At 50.4% G+C, this 16,779-nt stretch overlaps 1 protein-coding gene across 1 annotated transcript in view; it reads left to right on the top strand.

Annotated features, from left to right (window-relative positions):
• Nucleotides 1-8,489: 8,489 nt before the first annotated feature.
• Nucleotides 8,490-16,779, top strand: part of SLC27A1 (solute carrier family 27 member 1) — a 29,485-nt gene continuing 21,195 nt past the window's right edge. The window contains exons 1-2 of the mRNA XM_060008083.1: nt 8,490-8,563; nt 8,678-8,845. Of these exons, the coding sequence (XP_059864066.1) occupies nt 8,550-8,563; nt 8,678-8,845 (182 nt within the window). The 5' untranslated portion in view covers nt 8,490-8,549. The remainder of the gene's footprint in view (nt 8,564-8,677; nt 8,846-16,779) is intronic.

Raw genomic sequence — 16,779 nt, 5'->3', positions numbered from 1 at the left:
AACAGTGATTTCTAAGTCGAGATGAGCATAAATGATATTTCAAGGTGTCTGCCTGCCATGACCAGGATGTCCTGTGAAATTACCTTTGATTTACACGGGTGACAAAGTCACAGAGCTGGCCAATATCTGCTTTGATAGGACATGAGAAAACAGGCTAAATTCCAGTTAGAAATTAATAAGAATAAACTCTTTTTTCTTCCCTTCGCCCTCCTGAATTCTGTCTGAACAGCCCACCTTAAGATTCCATGGTGAGTAAGGGTGAAAGTCATGGTCACAGTATTTTGCGGCCCTCTCCCACCAAGCGCTGGGAACTAGTTCTCCTCTCCTTGAAGCCAGTTGGCTCCTAACTTGCTTTGACCGATAGAATGTGGTGGAAGGTGTGAGTTCGCACGATAAGCCTTATTCTCACCTCCCACTTTCACTCTTTTGGAATGTGGCCTCCAGACGCCCCACGTAAGGAAGCTGATCTAGCCCAGAGGTTGGCAAACTTTTTATATAAAGGGCCAGGGAGTAAATATTTTTGACATTTTAGGCCATAGAGTCTCTGCTACAACTTTGAATTCTCTTATTGTGCAAAACCATCTCTAGACACTATGTAAATTAATTTATGTGTCTGGGCTCCAATAAAACTCTATGTACAGACACTGAAATTTGAATTTCATAGGATTTTCATATGTCGTGAGACATCAATCTTTCGATTTCGTTTTCAACCGTTGAAAAATGTAAAAACCATTCTTAGCCCGCAGTGAGCAGGATTTGGCCTACGACCCGTTCTAGCCTATTGGTTGAGAGGCCACACGGAAGAGAGCTAGATGCCCAGCCAACTGCCACACGTGTGATCTTCCAGCCCAGCCACTGACAGAATGTAGCACAGTGACTGTGCCAGGGGAGACCAGCAGAGGGACGCCCAGGTGTTACTGACCAGGGTTCTTGGCCTCCTTAATCAACAGAAGTTGATCAGAGGCCAGACAAGAAGTTCAGGCAAGGCTTTACTGGGGCCCCTGCTGCAGGTCCCTACTTGCAGAACCATAACAGTTTCCCTCGCTGGCTTGCTTGCTGAAGTGGGGGCGAGCTGGTTCCTTATATGGGGTGAGGGGAGGGGTGTGTCCAGGGGTTGGGTTGGAGGGGCGGCTTTGGTGGTTTGCCCACCCCTTTGGTGGTGTTGTGTGCAGGGGGCATGCGCAGTACCCCGCTTTTGCTCCCAGCTCTTCAGAAGTGGCAGTTGGGGTTTTTTGGTCTTTTTGTATCTTGTCCATAGTTTGCCCTAACTGTGCGTGCAAGCAGTTCTTTTTAGTCCCTTATAGTTTCTTTGTACTCATATTTTGTTGCTTGAGGAGACTTTGTCCAGGTGCAAGCACTGCAGCAAAGGGTCCCAGGTCCCAGGTCCCAGCCTGTCTCACAGGCAACCCATGGGATCCTGAGAAATAGCTGCTTAGCCTTGGATGAAGCCACTCAGTTTGGGGGTGATTTGTTATACAGCAATAGGTACCCAGAACACCAGGTCTTGAGGACTTTTCTGGACCTGGGGAGATGTGAGAGACGGAAAGAAACTTAGTATTGGCTTTAAACAATAACAAAGAAAACCACAAAATCCTCATTCTCAAGAGTTTAACCTACCTTGTCAAGGCTTTGTGACTGGGCCCATCCCTGATGGGTCCACCTTTCATTCTGAGAGGGATAGAGTAAGATACTTACACAGCTAGAAATCCCACTAGGGGAAGATAGAGAAGGACTTCAGGACGTCACCCGTAAACTAGACACCAACCAGGAAATGCCCAGGTCATCTGGCAGCTAAATCAGAACATTTGAAACTAAACACTTACTTAGGCCACTACCACGGAAAAAATGGATACAAGACCTGCATTTGGCATTGTGAGGTCTGTAAGATAACCTGCCCTGAAAAACTGCATTCTGGCCTGTAGCTTACAGAGGAATATGGGGGAAAGGTGAAAGAAACTAGGGGAAAGGTGACATTATACTGAAACCTGAGATAAATTAGCATATTTTAGTATATGTTACCACCTTTTTACTAATATATTGGGTTGGCCATAAAGTTCGTTCTGGTTTTTCTGTAAGAGGCTATGGAAAGACCCGAACGAAATTTTTGGCCAACCCAATACATATGATTTAAGTAGCGCTATGACAGTCCCAGTTAGACCATACAAGCTTAAATAAAGGAGGAGCTAATGAGGTAAGCCTTGACATCTACCCAAGAATGAGGAAGAAGGGGGTATTCTTCCCTACCTACTTTTTCTTTGATTATGAAAATGTAGCCACCTTTGTTCTCAGGACAGCAGAGCTCCCTTGCCTGCCGGCTTGTATCCTTCACAAGAGTCCTATAGTATTAAATCCACTTCTTGGCACTTCCCTGGTGGTCCAGTGGGTAAGACTCTGCACTCCCAATGCAGGGGGCCTGGGTTCGATCCCTGGTCGGGGAACTAGATCCCACGTGGATGCCACAACTAAGAAGTCCGCGTTCTCATGCCGTAGCTAAGACTGGCACAGCCAAAAAAAAAACCCACCCCACTTCTTACCTATCACTTTGCCTCTCGTTGAATTCTCTCTGCACCAAGACACAAGAATTGGAACTTCAGTAAGCCCTGAGACCAGGCGTGAAGTTTCAGCTGGGAGATTGTGGGTTTAAGTCCCATCTGCCAGAGATTGTGGGTTGGAGTCCCATCTGAGGTGTGCGGTTTCAATTCCCTTTAAAATTTCCTGGTTAGATTCTCCTCTCTCTGCCAGAACCATGGGAAGTCCCAACTTATTGTGAATTCAAGAGATTACTGGGCGCAAAATTATCTCAACAATGGAGAACTCTTCTAAGATGTTTACAAGGTATGAAAATAAAGGGAAACCTCACAAAAATGGAGTTGGGAGGCCAGAGGGGGAGCTCTCATGCAGTATTACTCAAGGTCAATTACAGGAAGAACTGTCAATTACAGGCCCGGACAGAAGAATCATCAATAGGAAGGAATCACCAATTACAGGCACCAAAAGAAAGGAGGTACACTGCATCTCCTACAAGAAATCAACTACCCCAGGAACTCAGCCAATGAGAAACTGTCATCACCCTGAACACTCAGTTTTCTCCAGTGGATTTTCCTTCCAAACAGTGCCTCTCAACTTCCTCCTTTTTCTTAAGTAAATTTTTTTTTAAATTTTAATTTTAATTTATTTTTGGCTGCGTTGGGTCTTTGTTGCTGTGTGCGGGCTTTCTCTAGTTGCGGCGAGTGGGGGCTACTCTTCGTTGCATTGGGTGGCTTCTCTTGTTGTGGAGCACAGGCTGTAGGCACACGGGCTCAGTAGTTGTGGCTCGTGGGCTCTAGACTGCAGGCTCAGTAGTTGTGGCACACGGGCTTCGTTGCTACGTGGCATGTGAGATATTCCCGGACCAGGGCTCGAACCCATGTCCCCTGCATTGGCAGGTGGATTCTTAACCACTGCGCCACCAGGAAAGCCCCCCTCCTTTTTCTTTATAAAATAATGTTCCTCTCCTTTTTATTGTCGTTGTTGTTGTTGGACTTGTCTATGGTTTTCGCTGTAGGTTGCTTGTCCTGAATTGTAATTCCATGCTATTTCCCCATAAACCCATCTTTGCTGGTAAAATAACTTTTATTTTTCAGGTCAACATAGGTGCCAGCCTTGTGTGCTCAGAACAGCCCTATAAGGCCTGTATGGTTTTACTCCCTTTTGCAGGTGAAGCACAGAGCCTGGGAGAAGTCACCCAGCAAATGACGCCTGTCAGGCTGCAGAGTCCCTTCCAACTTAACTGGGCCTTTCAACTATCCCAGAATTTCCAAACTGTATCCCCCATGCAGTTGGGGCCAGGTCATTCTCTGCGGTGTGGGGCTGTCCTGAACATTGCAGGACATTTAGCAGCATCCCTAGCCTCTACTCACTAGATGCCATAACACCCCTATCCCCACCACACCCGGTCCCACGTTGTAACAATTAAAAATGTCTCGGGCTTCCCTGGTGGCGCAGTGGTTGAGAGTCCGCCTGCCGATGCAGGGGACACGGGTTCGTGCCCCGGTCCGGGAAGATCCCACATGCCGCGGAGCGGCTGGGCCCGTGAGCCATGGCTGCTGAGCCTGCACGTCCGGAGCCTGTGCTCCGCAACGGGAGAGGCCACAACAGTGAGAGGCCCGCGTACTGCAAAAAAAAAAAAAAAAAAAAATGTCTCCAGGTGTCACCAAGTGTCCAAAGGAGCAGGATTGCCCCCTAGTTGAGAATCACCGCTCTAACTGGTCACCCTGCTTATATTGGGTTGACTGGTGGCCCTTAAAGAGATATATCCAAGCCCTAACACCCAGAACCTGTGACTGTGACCTTATTTGGAAAAGAGTCTTTGCAGATGTAATTAAATTAAGGATCTCAAGATGAGATGATCCTGGATTATCTAGGTAGGTCCTAAATCCAATGACAAGTGTCCTTATAAGAGGCAGAAGAGGAGAGGACACAGACACACAGGGAGAAGTCCACGTGAAGACAGAGGCAGAGATAGGAGTGATATGGCCGGAAGTCAAGGAACGCCTGGAGCCACCGGAAGTTGGAAGAGGCAGGGAAGGGTCCCTGGAACTTTCAGAGGGTATGAGGCTGTTGACACTTTGATTTCTGACTCCTGGCTTCAGGAAGAACTGAGAGACAATACATTTCTGTTATTTTAAGCTACTCAGTTTGTGGTATTTTGTGATGGCAGCCCCAATAAACTAATACCCCTACTGTAGTGGGCACTTGAATTTGGTGCAGAGAAATGGCTCCCTCCCACACGGCGCTCATGTTCTTCTGATAGTGCTATTCCCATGCTTTGATCTTCCGGTTATTTTATTTCAACGTGTGCTTCATTCCTCTTGTTCTTCCAGAAAGTTCCAAGAACTCCCTTTGCTGTGGCCTGCAGACCCATGTGGTCAGCCGGGGAAGGGAGATACCCATCATTCTGTGCCCTCCACCTACTGTGTGCCTGCTCCCTCTCCAGACCAGAAGCCCCTAGTGAGCCTTTCTGCACAGCGCGCGCGAGGTGGGCGTTACCACCCAGAGGGCGAACAGTGTGCTGAGGGGAGAGGTGACCTGCCCAAGGCCACGCAACTGGAGAGGCTCAGAGCCTGCTTTGGCCCTGAAAGCTGAGTTCTGTCCCTCTGTCCAGGCCTCAGTTTTCCCTCCTGTGAAACAGGGATAGGATCGTTCCTTAACCAGTCATCTGAAATCCCTGGGGACAGTTACGTTTTTGGAATTGGAAATTTTTCAGATCTTAGGAAGGTAACAGGGCGAAAGCTGCCATGTGTTGTGTGATGTCCCTGGGGGGTATGGGGAAGCCCCTATGTAAAGGGATAAATAAAGGATAAACAGGGGTAAAAAGGGATCATTGATCACTGAAAACAGCCAGGGTCTAGTGCCGCGGAAGTGGTCCCTCCGCCGGAGTACTGGCACTACCTTAAGAAAAAGTTGGGTTTGCAGAGCCTTTTTGGGGATTTGGGGATTGCTGACGGAGAAGAGTATCTCCGTCCACGGCATTTGGGATCTTAGTTCCCCGACCAGGGATGGAACTTGCGCCCCCTACAGTGGAAGCACAGAGTTTTAACCACTGGACCACCAGGGAAGTCCCACGTGTACGATTTTTTTTTTTTTTTTTTTCCGTTACGCGGGCCTCTCACTGCTGTGGCCTCTCCCGTTGCGGAGCACAGGCTCCGGACGCGCAGGCCCAGCGGCCGTGGCTCAGTGACCCAGCCACTCTGCGGCATGTGGGATCTTCCCGGACCGGGGCACGAACCCGCGTCCCCTGCATCGGCAGGCGGACTCTCAACCACTGCGCCACCAGGGAAGCCCCCACGTGTACTATTTAGTCGGGGCTCAGTAAACTTGGTAAGATGGAGGGAGGAAGAGAGAGAAGAAAGGGGGAAGGGGAGGAAGGGAGGGGAAGAAGAAAGAGGAAGAAGGGAGGAGGAGGGAAGGCAGGAGGATGGGGGAAGAAGGGGAAGAGGAGTAGTGGGGAGGAGGAAGTGGGGAAGGGGAAGGAGGAGTGGGTGGAGGAGGGGGAGAAGGTGAGCAAAGGGGAAGTGGAAGAAGGCTAAAGGGGAGCCTTGAAGAGGGGAAGGAGAAGGGGGAGGGGGAGAGAGGGAGGAAGGGGGGAAGTAGGGGGAATCAGGGCAAGATGGAGAAGAGGGAGGAGAAGTTTAAGGAAGAGTGAAAGGGGAGGAGGAGGGTGAGGAAGGGGAGCAAGCTGTCTGCCCACATTTGTGAATGAATGAATCTCAACTCCAGCTAGTGTGACAGTTCCAGGCCTCAGTTTCTTTACCTCTAAAGTGGGGTGATCACAATAGTGCTACCTGGCAGGATAAGAGTGCTGCTGTAGTTACTGGGCATTGCTGACTCCACTGACCCCCGGTTGAGAAAGTAGGGGATCAGTGACTGGCTCTGGGCCTGTCCTTCAGATCTGCCTCCTCGTCCCCATTTTACCCACCCTAGGTGGCCCACAGGGACCAATGGCAGCATGGGTGCTCTAGCGCACATGCGCGCGCACGTGTGTGTGTGTGTGTGTGTGTGTGGAGGGGAGCGCCTGAACGGTCCTGTCCTCTAAATGGTGCTGGAAGCAGGCCCTGGCCACCTCCCAAGGAGAGTGCTGAGAAGGTCGGCCAAGCTGCACAGAAAACAAGCAGGGTGGGGTGCGCAGAGGGGCAGAGGAAAGGGGAGTTTGGAGAGAAGGAGCCAAAGCAGAAGCCCACATGGGCACAACGCAGTCAGAGCAGGTCCCAGGAGTCTGCAGAAGCAGAAGCCCCGGAGGGGAGTCCTCTGTCTTGTCCTCACTGTCGCTGCCTGAGCTCTGGTAACCCTCGACAGAGCAGCCAAAGCCTGAGGGTCTGTGAGCGGCTCCAGGTCAGCCAGGGAACAGGGTGGCAGGCAGCGAGGCCAGCACTGGCCCGCACCTGATCAGGGGGAGGGCTTTAGGGTCTCTAGGTTAGCATTTAGGACCTTGGGATGCAAATAAGGGACTGTGGAGTTCCTGTGGAAGGGTGGGGAACTGGTGTGTGGATTTTGCCCTCCCTGGGCTGCTGCGGTGAGACTTAACTGACAAGATTTCGGGATATGGATTTGGGATTAGTTGGGTCCTTGGAATATATCTTTTTTTAAAAAAAATTATTTATATTTTTTATTTTTGGCTGCGTTCGGTCTCTGTTGCTAAGCGCGGGCTTCCCCTAGTTGCTGGGAGCTGGGGGCCACTCCTTGCTGTGGTGCGCGGGTTTCTCATTGCGGTGGCTTCTCTTGCTAAGGAGCACGGGCTCTAGGCGCACAGGCCTCAATAGTTGTGTCACGTGGGCTCAGCAGCCGTGGCTCACGGACTCCAGAGCGCAGGCTCAGTAGTTGTGGTGCAGGAGCTCAGCAGCTCCGCGGCATGTGGGATCTTCCCGGACCAGGGCTCGAACCCGTGTCGACTGAACTGGCAAGCAGATACTTAACCACTGTGCCAGCAGGGAAGTCCATTGGAATATATCTTTAAGACTGAGGTAGGGGTTGGATATTTGGGGGCCCCTAGGCTGTGAGTTTAGTACTCCCCAGGTCCCTGGAGTCCGAAGAGGCTTTGGGGATTGGATTTAGAATAAACTGGGGCAAGAACCCAGTACAGGTAGGCCCTGAATGTGAACTGAGAGTTGCTAGTCCCCCGGGGTAGGAATTCTGGTTTCCATCTACGGCTTGGGCCGGGAGCGCCCGGGAGCCAAACCTTTCTTGGCTGAGGGACGCACGTGTTCCCTAATCGCCGGCAGGGATAGGACGGGGGAGCTGGGAGGCCGGCGAAGTTTGGTTGTCATGGAGACAGCCGCCTTCCTCGCCAGGCGTTCTAGCCCCTGGGTCTCGCTGGCCGTCGTCACTCTGGCCAGGGTGGCCTCTCTATGGTCGTGGCCTCCGGAAGGGGGCGGGCGTCGGCTCTGCGGCTGTGCAGCAGAGCGGTTCTAAGCCAGACAGGTCGGAAGAGAGCCGGCCTGGGAGGGCAGGTGGGGCGGGGCCTAGGGTGCTAGGAGTGAGGCGGAGGGTGGTGACTGGGCCAAAGCCTGAGGGCGGGGCCGGTGACCGGGGTGGAACTTGGGCCTGGGATTACGGGCTAGGCCGGGGACTGGGGGCGGGGCTTGAGCTACTGCGGCCCAGAGTGGGTGCGGCGTGTGCTTGTGGACGGGGCCATAGGCCTAACCTAGGGGCAGAACCTGGTCCAGGGCGGGCGGGGCTCCGGAATGGGGCCTGTGCTTACGGGCGGGGCCGGAGACCTAACCTGGGGGCGGGGTCAAGCCAGCGGAGGTGGGGCGGATAGAGGTGGGACCTGGAGGAAAGCCCAGGACCTGGGTCTGTGGTGGGGCCAAGGTGGACTCTAGGCTTGGGGGCCAAGTCGTTAGGATGGAGCTGCTAAGTCGAGGCATGGGATGGGGCTTGCCAGTGACTGACGGAATGGAAGACCTATGCCTAGGGGCGTGGAGATACACTAATGATTGGCAGAAAAGCCTGGGCCGGGCTAGGAGCAAGGAGGCCTGTGCCCACTTTGGGATGGGGCGGAGCCTGTCTGAGACATGCCCAATCCCAGGTATGGGGGGGGCCGGCTCCTAGCGGGAGCGGAGCGCTACATCTGGGCGGGGTTGGGTTGGCCGTGGGGCGGGGCCCGGGCGGACCGTGGCCTCACAGCTCTCCACCTCCCCAGGATGCGGGCTCCAGGTGCGGGTTCGGCCTCCGTGGCCTCACTGGTGCTGCTATGGTTGCTCGGACTGCCGTGGACCTGGAGCACAGCGGTGGCGCTCGGCGTGTACGTAGGCGGCGGCGGCTGGCGTTTCCTGCGCATCGTCTGCAAAACCGCGAGGCGGGACCTCTTGTGAGTGCAGCCCGGGCCTGATACACGGGCTGGGGTCGGGGGCGGGCTGAGCGCCCAGGGGGGCGAACAGAGGGGGCTGAAAGGGCAGCGTGGGGGACCTTGAGGGCTTGGAGGGGGGAGGTTTTGGAGACTGGGGGCGGGGTTTGGGTGAGGGCAGGGCTAGGGGCGGGGCTTGGACCTGAAAAGAGTGGGTTGGGGGACTCTGAGGGCACCAGCAGGGGGCATCTTGAGGGATTCCCTGGAGGGAGATGGGTAGATTTCAATGTCCTTGAGCCTGCGTGGGTGACCTCAGGGTTCTGGACGGCAACTTGGGGGTACTAGGGCAGCGAGTAGGACTTCCAGAGAGCTGAGGCTGATTGGGAGGCCGTGCGTGTTTGGGGGTCTCTGTGGGGCTTTGGTGACTGTGGGAGGCATCTGGGGCGTCTTCAGGGACTCCGGTAGGTCCCTAGGCGTTCTCAGGGGGACTTTCTCAGGGAGAATGAAAGGGCTTCCTGGGGCTTGTGTAAAGGGCTTTTAGAGCCTTTGAAGGGTGTTTGTCTCCTCAGGGCCATTTACAGGTCTCTCTGCGGTCGGGGTGCTCTTTGAGAGTTTGAGGTCTGTGCGTGACTTTGGGGGTTCAGAGTCTGTGGAGAGGTTGCTGTGTATTCCAAGATTTGCTTAGGGGTCTCTGATGACTGAGAATCTCTGGGGAGGGGATTCTGGTGGTGTTTGCAGGCATCCTTGGAAGGTCTCTGGGGTATCTCTAGGGGCTTCCTCAGAGAAGCTGTTGGGAGTCCTCCTGGGGGTGAAATAAGTGCTTCTGGGCATTACCACCGGAGCAAATCTCAGGAACAGCCTCCATGTGGAAGTCCCTGAGCACTTGCTATGGGTCTGCCAGTCTTGGTGCCCATGAGGAGGTGGGAGGACTAACCCATTGTAAGGGTGAAGAAACTGAGGCTCTGTGAGCAGCAGGGATGGTGTGCAGCTGGAAAAACCTCCACTGCAAATTGACTGGTTCTGAACCTTCTAGAACCTGACCTTTCTTTTCCACGCCCTGGCCCCTGCCCCTGCCCTTGGTTTTCTGACATGCAGATTGGACTGTGTTCTCTGTTCAGACACCCTCCACAACCTCCATCCTCTGCAGTAGAAAAGACTCAGCCTCCAGCTGGGTACTTGAGGTCCTGACAATCTATTCCCTGCCCACTTGCCACTCCCCACCTCCATAGGTTCATCTGGCCCCCAGATCAACTTGCCTTGTCAGGCTCAGGCTGCTTTCCTCTGTCTGGAATACACTGGCGCTCCTTTTGCCTGGCAACGCCTTTGAAGTTGCCTCCCTCAGGGGACCCTTTGCTGAATTTTCCTGCTCAGCACCCTCCCATGGCTCCTTGTTGCTCTTAGAATCTAGACCACATGAGATTTCTGACCGTGTTCCCAACCTCCTGTCCTTTCCTTCGTCACTCTTCCAGCTACACTGGCCTCCTTGCTGTTCCTAAACACACTCGTATTTATTCCAGCCCCAGGGCCTTTGCATTTGCTATACCCTCTGCCCAGATCCCTCTTCCCCTGCTCTTCATTTTCATCATGCCATGGCTTAAATGTCACCTGTCAGACAGCTCTCCCCTGACCCTATGTCGCTGTAGACCCTCCCACCTTGTTGCTCTCTGGCAGAATGGCCAAGATTTACACAGGGCTTCCCCTGTGTGAGGCACTATGCTAAGCATGACTTCTTCAAGTCCTCCCAACCACCCTGAGAGGTGGGTACTCTCTTGTCCCATCTTACAGATGAGCAAACTGAGGCACAGCATAGCTTTGTCACTTGCCCAAGGTCACACAGCTGGCCAGTAGTGGGGACAGGATTTGAACCCAGGCAGTGTGGCTCCAGAGCTTGACTTGTAACCAGGTCTTCACTCCTTCATGCCCAAGGAAGGGGATATCTGTGACCAGCTCTGTCTCCCCTGGGACAGGACAGAAGCTGGGTCCACTCCAAGTCCCCAACACAGAGCTTGACACACTTTCTGTAGGAGGCAGCCTGGAAGATGGGCCCACCTCCCAGTCTTCCCACCTTTGTATGATCCCTTCCCTTTGAGTGTGGGCTGGACCTAGTGACTCACTTCTAATGAACAGAATACAGCAAAAGCAATGGGATATTACTTCTGAGATGAGGTAATAAAAAAGACTGTGGCCTCCATCTTGGGTTCTCTCTCATGGGTCACTCCCTCTTGGGGAAGCCAGCTGTCATGTAAGGCAGCTCTGTGGAGAGTCTCACATGAGTGAACTTGGAAATGGATTCTCTCCCAGTGAAACCTTGAGATGATCACAGCCTCTGCTGACACCTTGATTACAGCCTCACAAGACACCCTGAGCCAGAACCACCCAGCTAAGCTGCTTCTGGATTTGTGACCCACAGAAACTGTGAGATAATCAGTGTTTGCTCTTTTCAGCTAGTAATTTTGGCTGCAATTTGTTACACAGCAATAGCTAACTAATGCAGCTTATGTAACACCCACCCACCTCTGTACCAGGTTTTGTTCTAGTGTTCTCACAGTCCTGTAAGGAAGGAATGCTTACTAATCCCATTTTGTGGTTGGTGAACCAAAGCACCGAGAGGGGAGGTCATTTGCCCAAGAACACAGAGCTGAGGAGCGGCAGGACTCCAGAGTACGTGTTCTTAGCTGCTGTGTTGTGCTGGGGTGGTGGTGCAGGCCGGCTGCATTTAGAACCTAGGTTCAGAAATATTTAAGCACCCAGCCTCCGTTCTTCTAACTCGTCTTCTGTTTTCCTCGTGAAATCTGATCACATTCATCTGTGCTGCTTTCTTCCTGCCCCGGTGTCCTAGAGCTCAGGGTGAAAGCAGGAAGGGGCAGAAGGAGCAGAGGGGCAAGAAGAGGCCTCAGGAAGGGCCCAAAGGTGGACAGTGGCCTCTTTGTCCCCTGGGTGGGGGTGGCTTGTGCTGCTGCCAGGGTGGGGGTGGCCCAGACATGTGGCCCAGACATGTGGCTGGAGTCCACTGCCCGCCCGTGTGGGTGTGCTCCAGAGAGGCTGGGGGCGAGGGCGGGAGGGACAGGCCGTGAAGACTGGGCCCCGTTGTGAACGCTTGAGTGACCTGAGCGCGAGCCACTGCCGCCTCAGTCAAGTTTCTCTGCTGTGCTGTCTGTGGACAGGGAGCACCCCTGCGGGAGCTGCTTCCTGTGCGTCCTACCCTTGCTGATGGCCCTCTCCCCATGGCTGTAACGCTAGCACCCCTTCATGGGGTTCTTGGGGTGCTCTGCTGAAGCTCTTAGAGGAGAGCTGGGCACCTAGTAGGCACCCAGACTTGTTGGTGCTGATCGCCTTCACCCAGCAGTGGGTACCTCAGAGGTCAGGTGCTTGGTGGCTAGAGCCGGAGCGTCTAGCTGTGGCCCTCACTCTGCGCCTTGCTAGCCCATGAAACATCACGCTCTGAGTCTTAGTTCCTTCATCTCCAAGAGTACACCTTGTGCATCCTCTCTTCTTTAAGAAAACATGAATTGAGCACCTGTTGTGTGCAGCACAGGCACTTGTTCTGTCACGTGGTGCGTGGTGACTGTTTGGGAGCAGGCCTGAGGAGGAACAGAGGGACCCTGCCAGGGGGCCTGGTCTGTGTTGTTCTGTCCTCTACTTGCTGTGTGACCTTGGGTGTGTAATTCACCTCCCTGAGCTCCCAGCTCATCCACCATCGGACATGGGGATTTTAGAACCCTACTTTGGAGGGTGGCCGTAAGGTTAGCTCAGTAAACGCTGAGGCTGCTCACCGTAGCAACTCTATTTATTCGTTGAATGGTTGAGATATCAGGATCCGACCAGGGAGGTGGATGTATAAACAGCTAACTTTTAACATTTTACATTTTCAGTTATTTTTTTTTGCAACAGTTCATACATAACACAGGTACAAAATTCAAATGTTAGAGAGAGGTTTGCTGTGAATGCTGCCCTCTCTCCACTGCCCCCAGCCCTGCAGTTCCTCTCCTCAGAGGCATCTTGTGTCTCTTTCCCAAGAAATATATGTAGACCTCTTCTTGTTCTTGGTGCTCACAAACGGCCACACATTCTCCATCATATTCTTCACCTCCTGCTTTCTTTCTTCTCTCCACTTTCACTTGAAATTTTTGCTTTTATTAAAGTCATGCAGGCTTCGAGATGAAAGACTCTAGCCTTCTACCTCAAGTGGCAGCTGCCAGCCCCACCCTCTACCCACATTCTCCCTTCCCTTCCAGGAGTGATTCTTACCTCTCCTTTGAATCTTTTGGACTTCACCTCCACGTCTCTAAATGGCTTATGTGACAAATCTGCATTTTTTCACTTTGAGACTAGATCTGTCATCTCACACATGGAAGATGAGGATTTGGCATCCCTTTATCCCCCTGTCCTCACTCTCTTCCTGTCCCTGTGCATGGTGTATACATACCCACTCTCATACATACACAGACACACATGTTCTTCCATCTCTTCATTGTCCCAATATTATTACAGTTGATTCTCATTATTTGTGGTAGTTTTCTTCTTATTCTTCTTTTTTTTTTTTGGAAATGCTGCAAGGCTTGCGGGATCTTAGTTCCTCCACCAGAGATTGAACCCGCACCCTCGGCAGTGAAAGCACGGAGTCCTAACCACTGGACCACCAAGGAATTCCCTGTGATAGTTTTGTTCTACAAAGTTGCTGCGAACATTGAATTAGCAAATACTGAACCATTGTTTCTAGAGAAAATACAGGGTTAGGTTCTTGCAAGCCTCTGATCACATTTTCATCAACCAGTCAATACATAATCTTGTTTCGTGTGTATTCTGTTTAGAGACACATCATTTAATATATATTATTGATTCATTACTGTTGAACTCACTGCCAGCAACATTATAACCCATGCCTGAACAAAACTTATCTAATATGTGTATCTTCTCCGTAAGGCACATCACAGCCTTCTTGTACTTAGGAACACTAGACAGCATTTCAGCATTATGCCTGGGGCCCATTTTAAACAGCAAAATCAACAACAAAAAGCACAAAGACACCAAAAAATGTGGCATTAAATAGACTGCCAAAAGGATGCTTGTTTATAATACGAATTAAACAACTTTATGTATTTTTGTCTGGAGTTATTGATTGCCTTCGTATTGGTTAGTTTTCTATGTATTTATCTCTACTTCAAAGCCAAACTCCACAACATTTGTCTCTCTCTCCTCTAATATTTATGGCATCAGATGGGCTTTCCGTTTCATCTTTTTGGAGAAGTCTCTCTTTTAGCCTCCAATCTGTCCAGGCTGGTCTAGTTGCTCTCTCTACCTGGTGGGCAGCCATTACACCAGGCTGGCTCCTACCCATCTTCCTGAGGATTCGCATCACTTCTATCTTGGGTTGGATAGATACCCTGTTTCCTGGGTCCCTGATAGTCCTCTTCCTTGGTTTACTCCTTTAATTAGTTGGAACATATCTTCATTAGCTTTGGGAGAAATCATGTATAGAAATTTAATTTTTTGAGACCCTCCATGTATGAAAATATCTTTATTTCCACACTCACACTTGACTGATGGTCTGGGTATAGACTTCTAGGTTGGATATTATTTTCCTTCAAAATTGAAGGCATTTCTTATTTTCTTCTCACATCATGGTTATTGTTGAGAAGACTAAAACTCTCTGATTCCTGATCCTTTGCAGTGACTTTTTTTTTTTTCCTTCTGGAAGTTTGTGGGATCTTTTCAAGATGGTGGGTTATTTCCATCCATTGTATGATCTGTTGGTGGGTTTCAGGTCAAGGAAGTTTTCTTGATGTTGTCATTGGTGATTTCCTCACCTTTATTTCCTTTGTTCTTCTTCGAACTCCTATTATTGAGTGCCTGGAACAATGTCTAGCTTGATAACATTTATTGAATGAATATAATGTTGGATCTTCTGGACTGGTTCTATAATTTTCACATCTTTTTTTTTTCTTAACATCTTTATTGGAGTATAATTGCTTTACAATAATGTGTTAGTTTCTGCTTTATAACAAAGTGAATCAGCTATCTTCTTATCTTTTTTATTTTCCATCTCTATCGTTTTATCCTACTTTCTATGATATTTCTTCAAATATATCTTTCAGTCCTTCTAGTAATGTTTAACTTATGCCCTCACATTTAAAATTTTTTATTATGATTCTTTGTTCAAATTAATAGACTATTTTAATTGATTTTTAATTATGTTTTTTCTTTTTTATATAGACTTTATTTTTTATTATCGGTTTTAGGTTTACAGAAATTAAGCAGAAAGTACAGAGAGTTCCCATATACCCCCTTACTCTCCCCTGCAGTTTCCCCTGTTTTTTTTTTTGTTTGTTTTGTTTTTCTTTTTGCAGTACACGGGCCTCTCACTGTTGTGGCCTCTGCCGTTGCTGAGCATAGGCTCCGGACGCGCAGGCTCAGCGGCCATGGCTCACGGGCCCAGCCGCTCCACGGCATGTGGGATCCTCCCGGACTGGGGCACGAACCTGTGTCCCCTGCATCGGCAGGTGGACTCTCAACCACTGCGCCACCAGGGAAGCCCTCCCCTGTTTTTAATATCTCTTATTAGTGTAGTACGCTTGTTACAATTGATGAGTCATTGTTGATACATGATTATTAACTAAGCCCCCTTTTTTTTTTTTTGTGGTACGTGGGCCTCTCACTGTTGCGGCCTCTCCCATTGCGGAGCACAGGCTCTGGACACACAGGCTCAGCGGCCATGGCTCAAGGGCCCAGCCACTCGGCGCGGCATGTGGGATCTTCCCGGACCGGGGCACGAACCCGTGTCCCCTGCATCAGCAGGCGGACTCTCAACCACTGCGCCACCAGGGAAGCCCCAAGCCCCATATTTTTCATTAGGGTTCATATGTATGTTGTACATTCTTTGTGCCCTCACATTTAAATTTTCCTGGATCATTTTTTTTTTCCATTCCCTGAAAGCTTTTATATAGCATCCTATTCTTGTTTCATGGATGCAGTATATCTTCGTACATTTTCAAGGATATTAATGACTTTATTAGTTTTTTTCTCTTTGCACAATCTCTTTTTCCTCAAAGATTTTCTTCTTTGTTTATTTTAGTCTCCATCATCCCTATTAGAGGAAATCCCCAGGAGTCTGGTAGTCCTTGGCTGTAAAGCCAATTAGAAGCTCTCAGCATGGATGTGTGTAGGGGGTGAGGGGGTCTTGTCAACTGAGCTTCATGATGGGGTCACCTGGCCAGGTGGTGCTTTGGGGAAAGTCCAGTGCAGTGTCTTTGGATCTTTCCTCCAGGCCTGGGCACAGGCCCCACCAGCAGCATCCCAGGAACACAGCGGGGAAGAGGGCTGGAGGCTTGGCATCTGGCAAATAAACATTCATTTAACACCCATTTGCAGGGAGGTGCCCCACCCAGAAACCCTCCTGTGGATGGACTTTCAATCTTCTCCTGGGTGGCCACTTTTTTTTTTTTTTTCAATTGAGATACTGACATATAATACTCTGTTAGTTTCAGGTGGGCAACATAATGATCTGCTATTTGCATAAAGGTTTCTCCTGCTACCCGAAAATAGAGCATTCCTCTGAAACCTTTCATAAACCTAAACGGTGTAAAGGGAAGAAGCAATTACCTTAGGATGCATCTTGCTAATGGGTGCACAAAATAAATTGAGATCAAGTTCAGATGCTCACAGACACAGTTCAAAGCTATGGCAGCTTGATGCTGGGATGCTGAGTGTAGTTCCCAGGGAAGGAGCTTGGCAGTGCCTCTCTCACTGCTTTGGGTGCGCGCTGCCCCTATAACAGCTCCCTGCAGAACAAACACCGAACACTATTTTTACTTTTTGCCTTTCATTGTTAAAGCGAAAATCCTCTTTGGATTTCTTTCGGTTAGCAAAAACAGGTACTAATTTTGGTCTTTCACAAAAGAGAAGTGGCATTAGAGTGAATTTTTGAAAAGTAGGGGATACTGGTATATTGTGAAATGATC

This window comes from Delphinus delphis, chromosome 3 (genome assembly GCF_949987515.2).
Source record: "Delphinus delphis chromosome 3, mDelDel1.2, whole genome shotgun sequence".
NCBI lineage: Eukaryota > Metazoa > Chordata > Mammalia > Artiodactyla > Delphinidae > Delphinus > Delphinus delphis.
The sequence above is the reverse complement of the archived record's forward strand: the minus strand, read 5'-3'. Positions and strand labels throughout refer to the sequence as shown.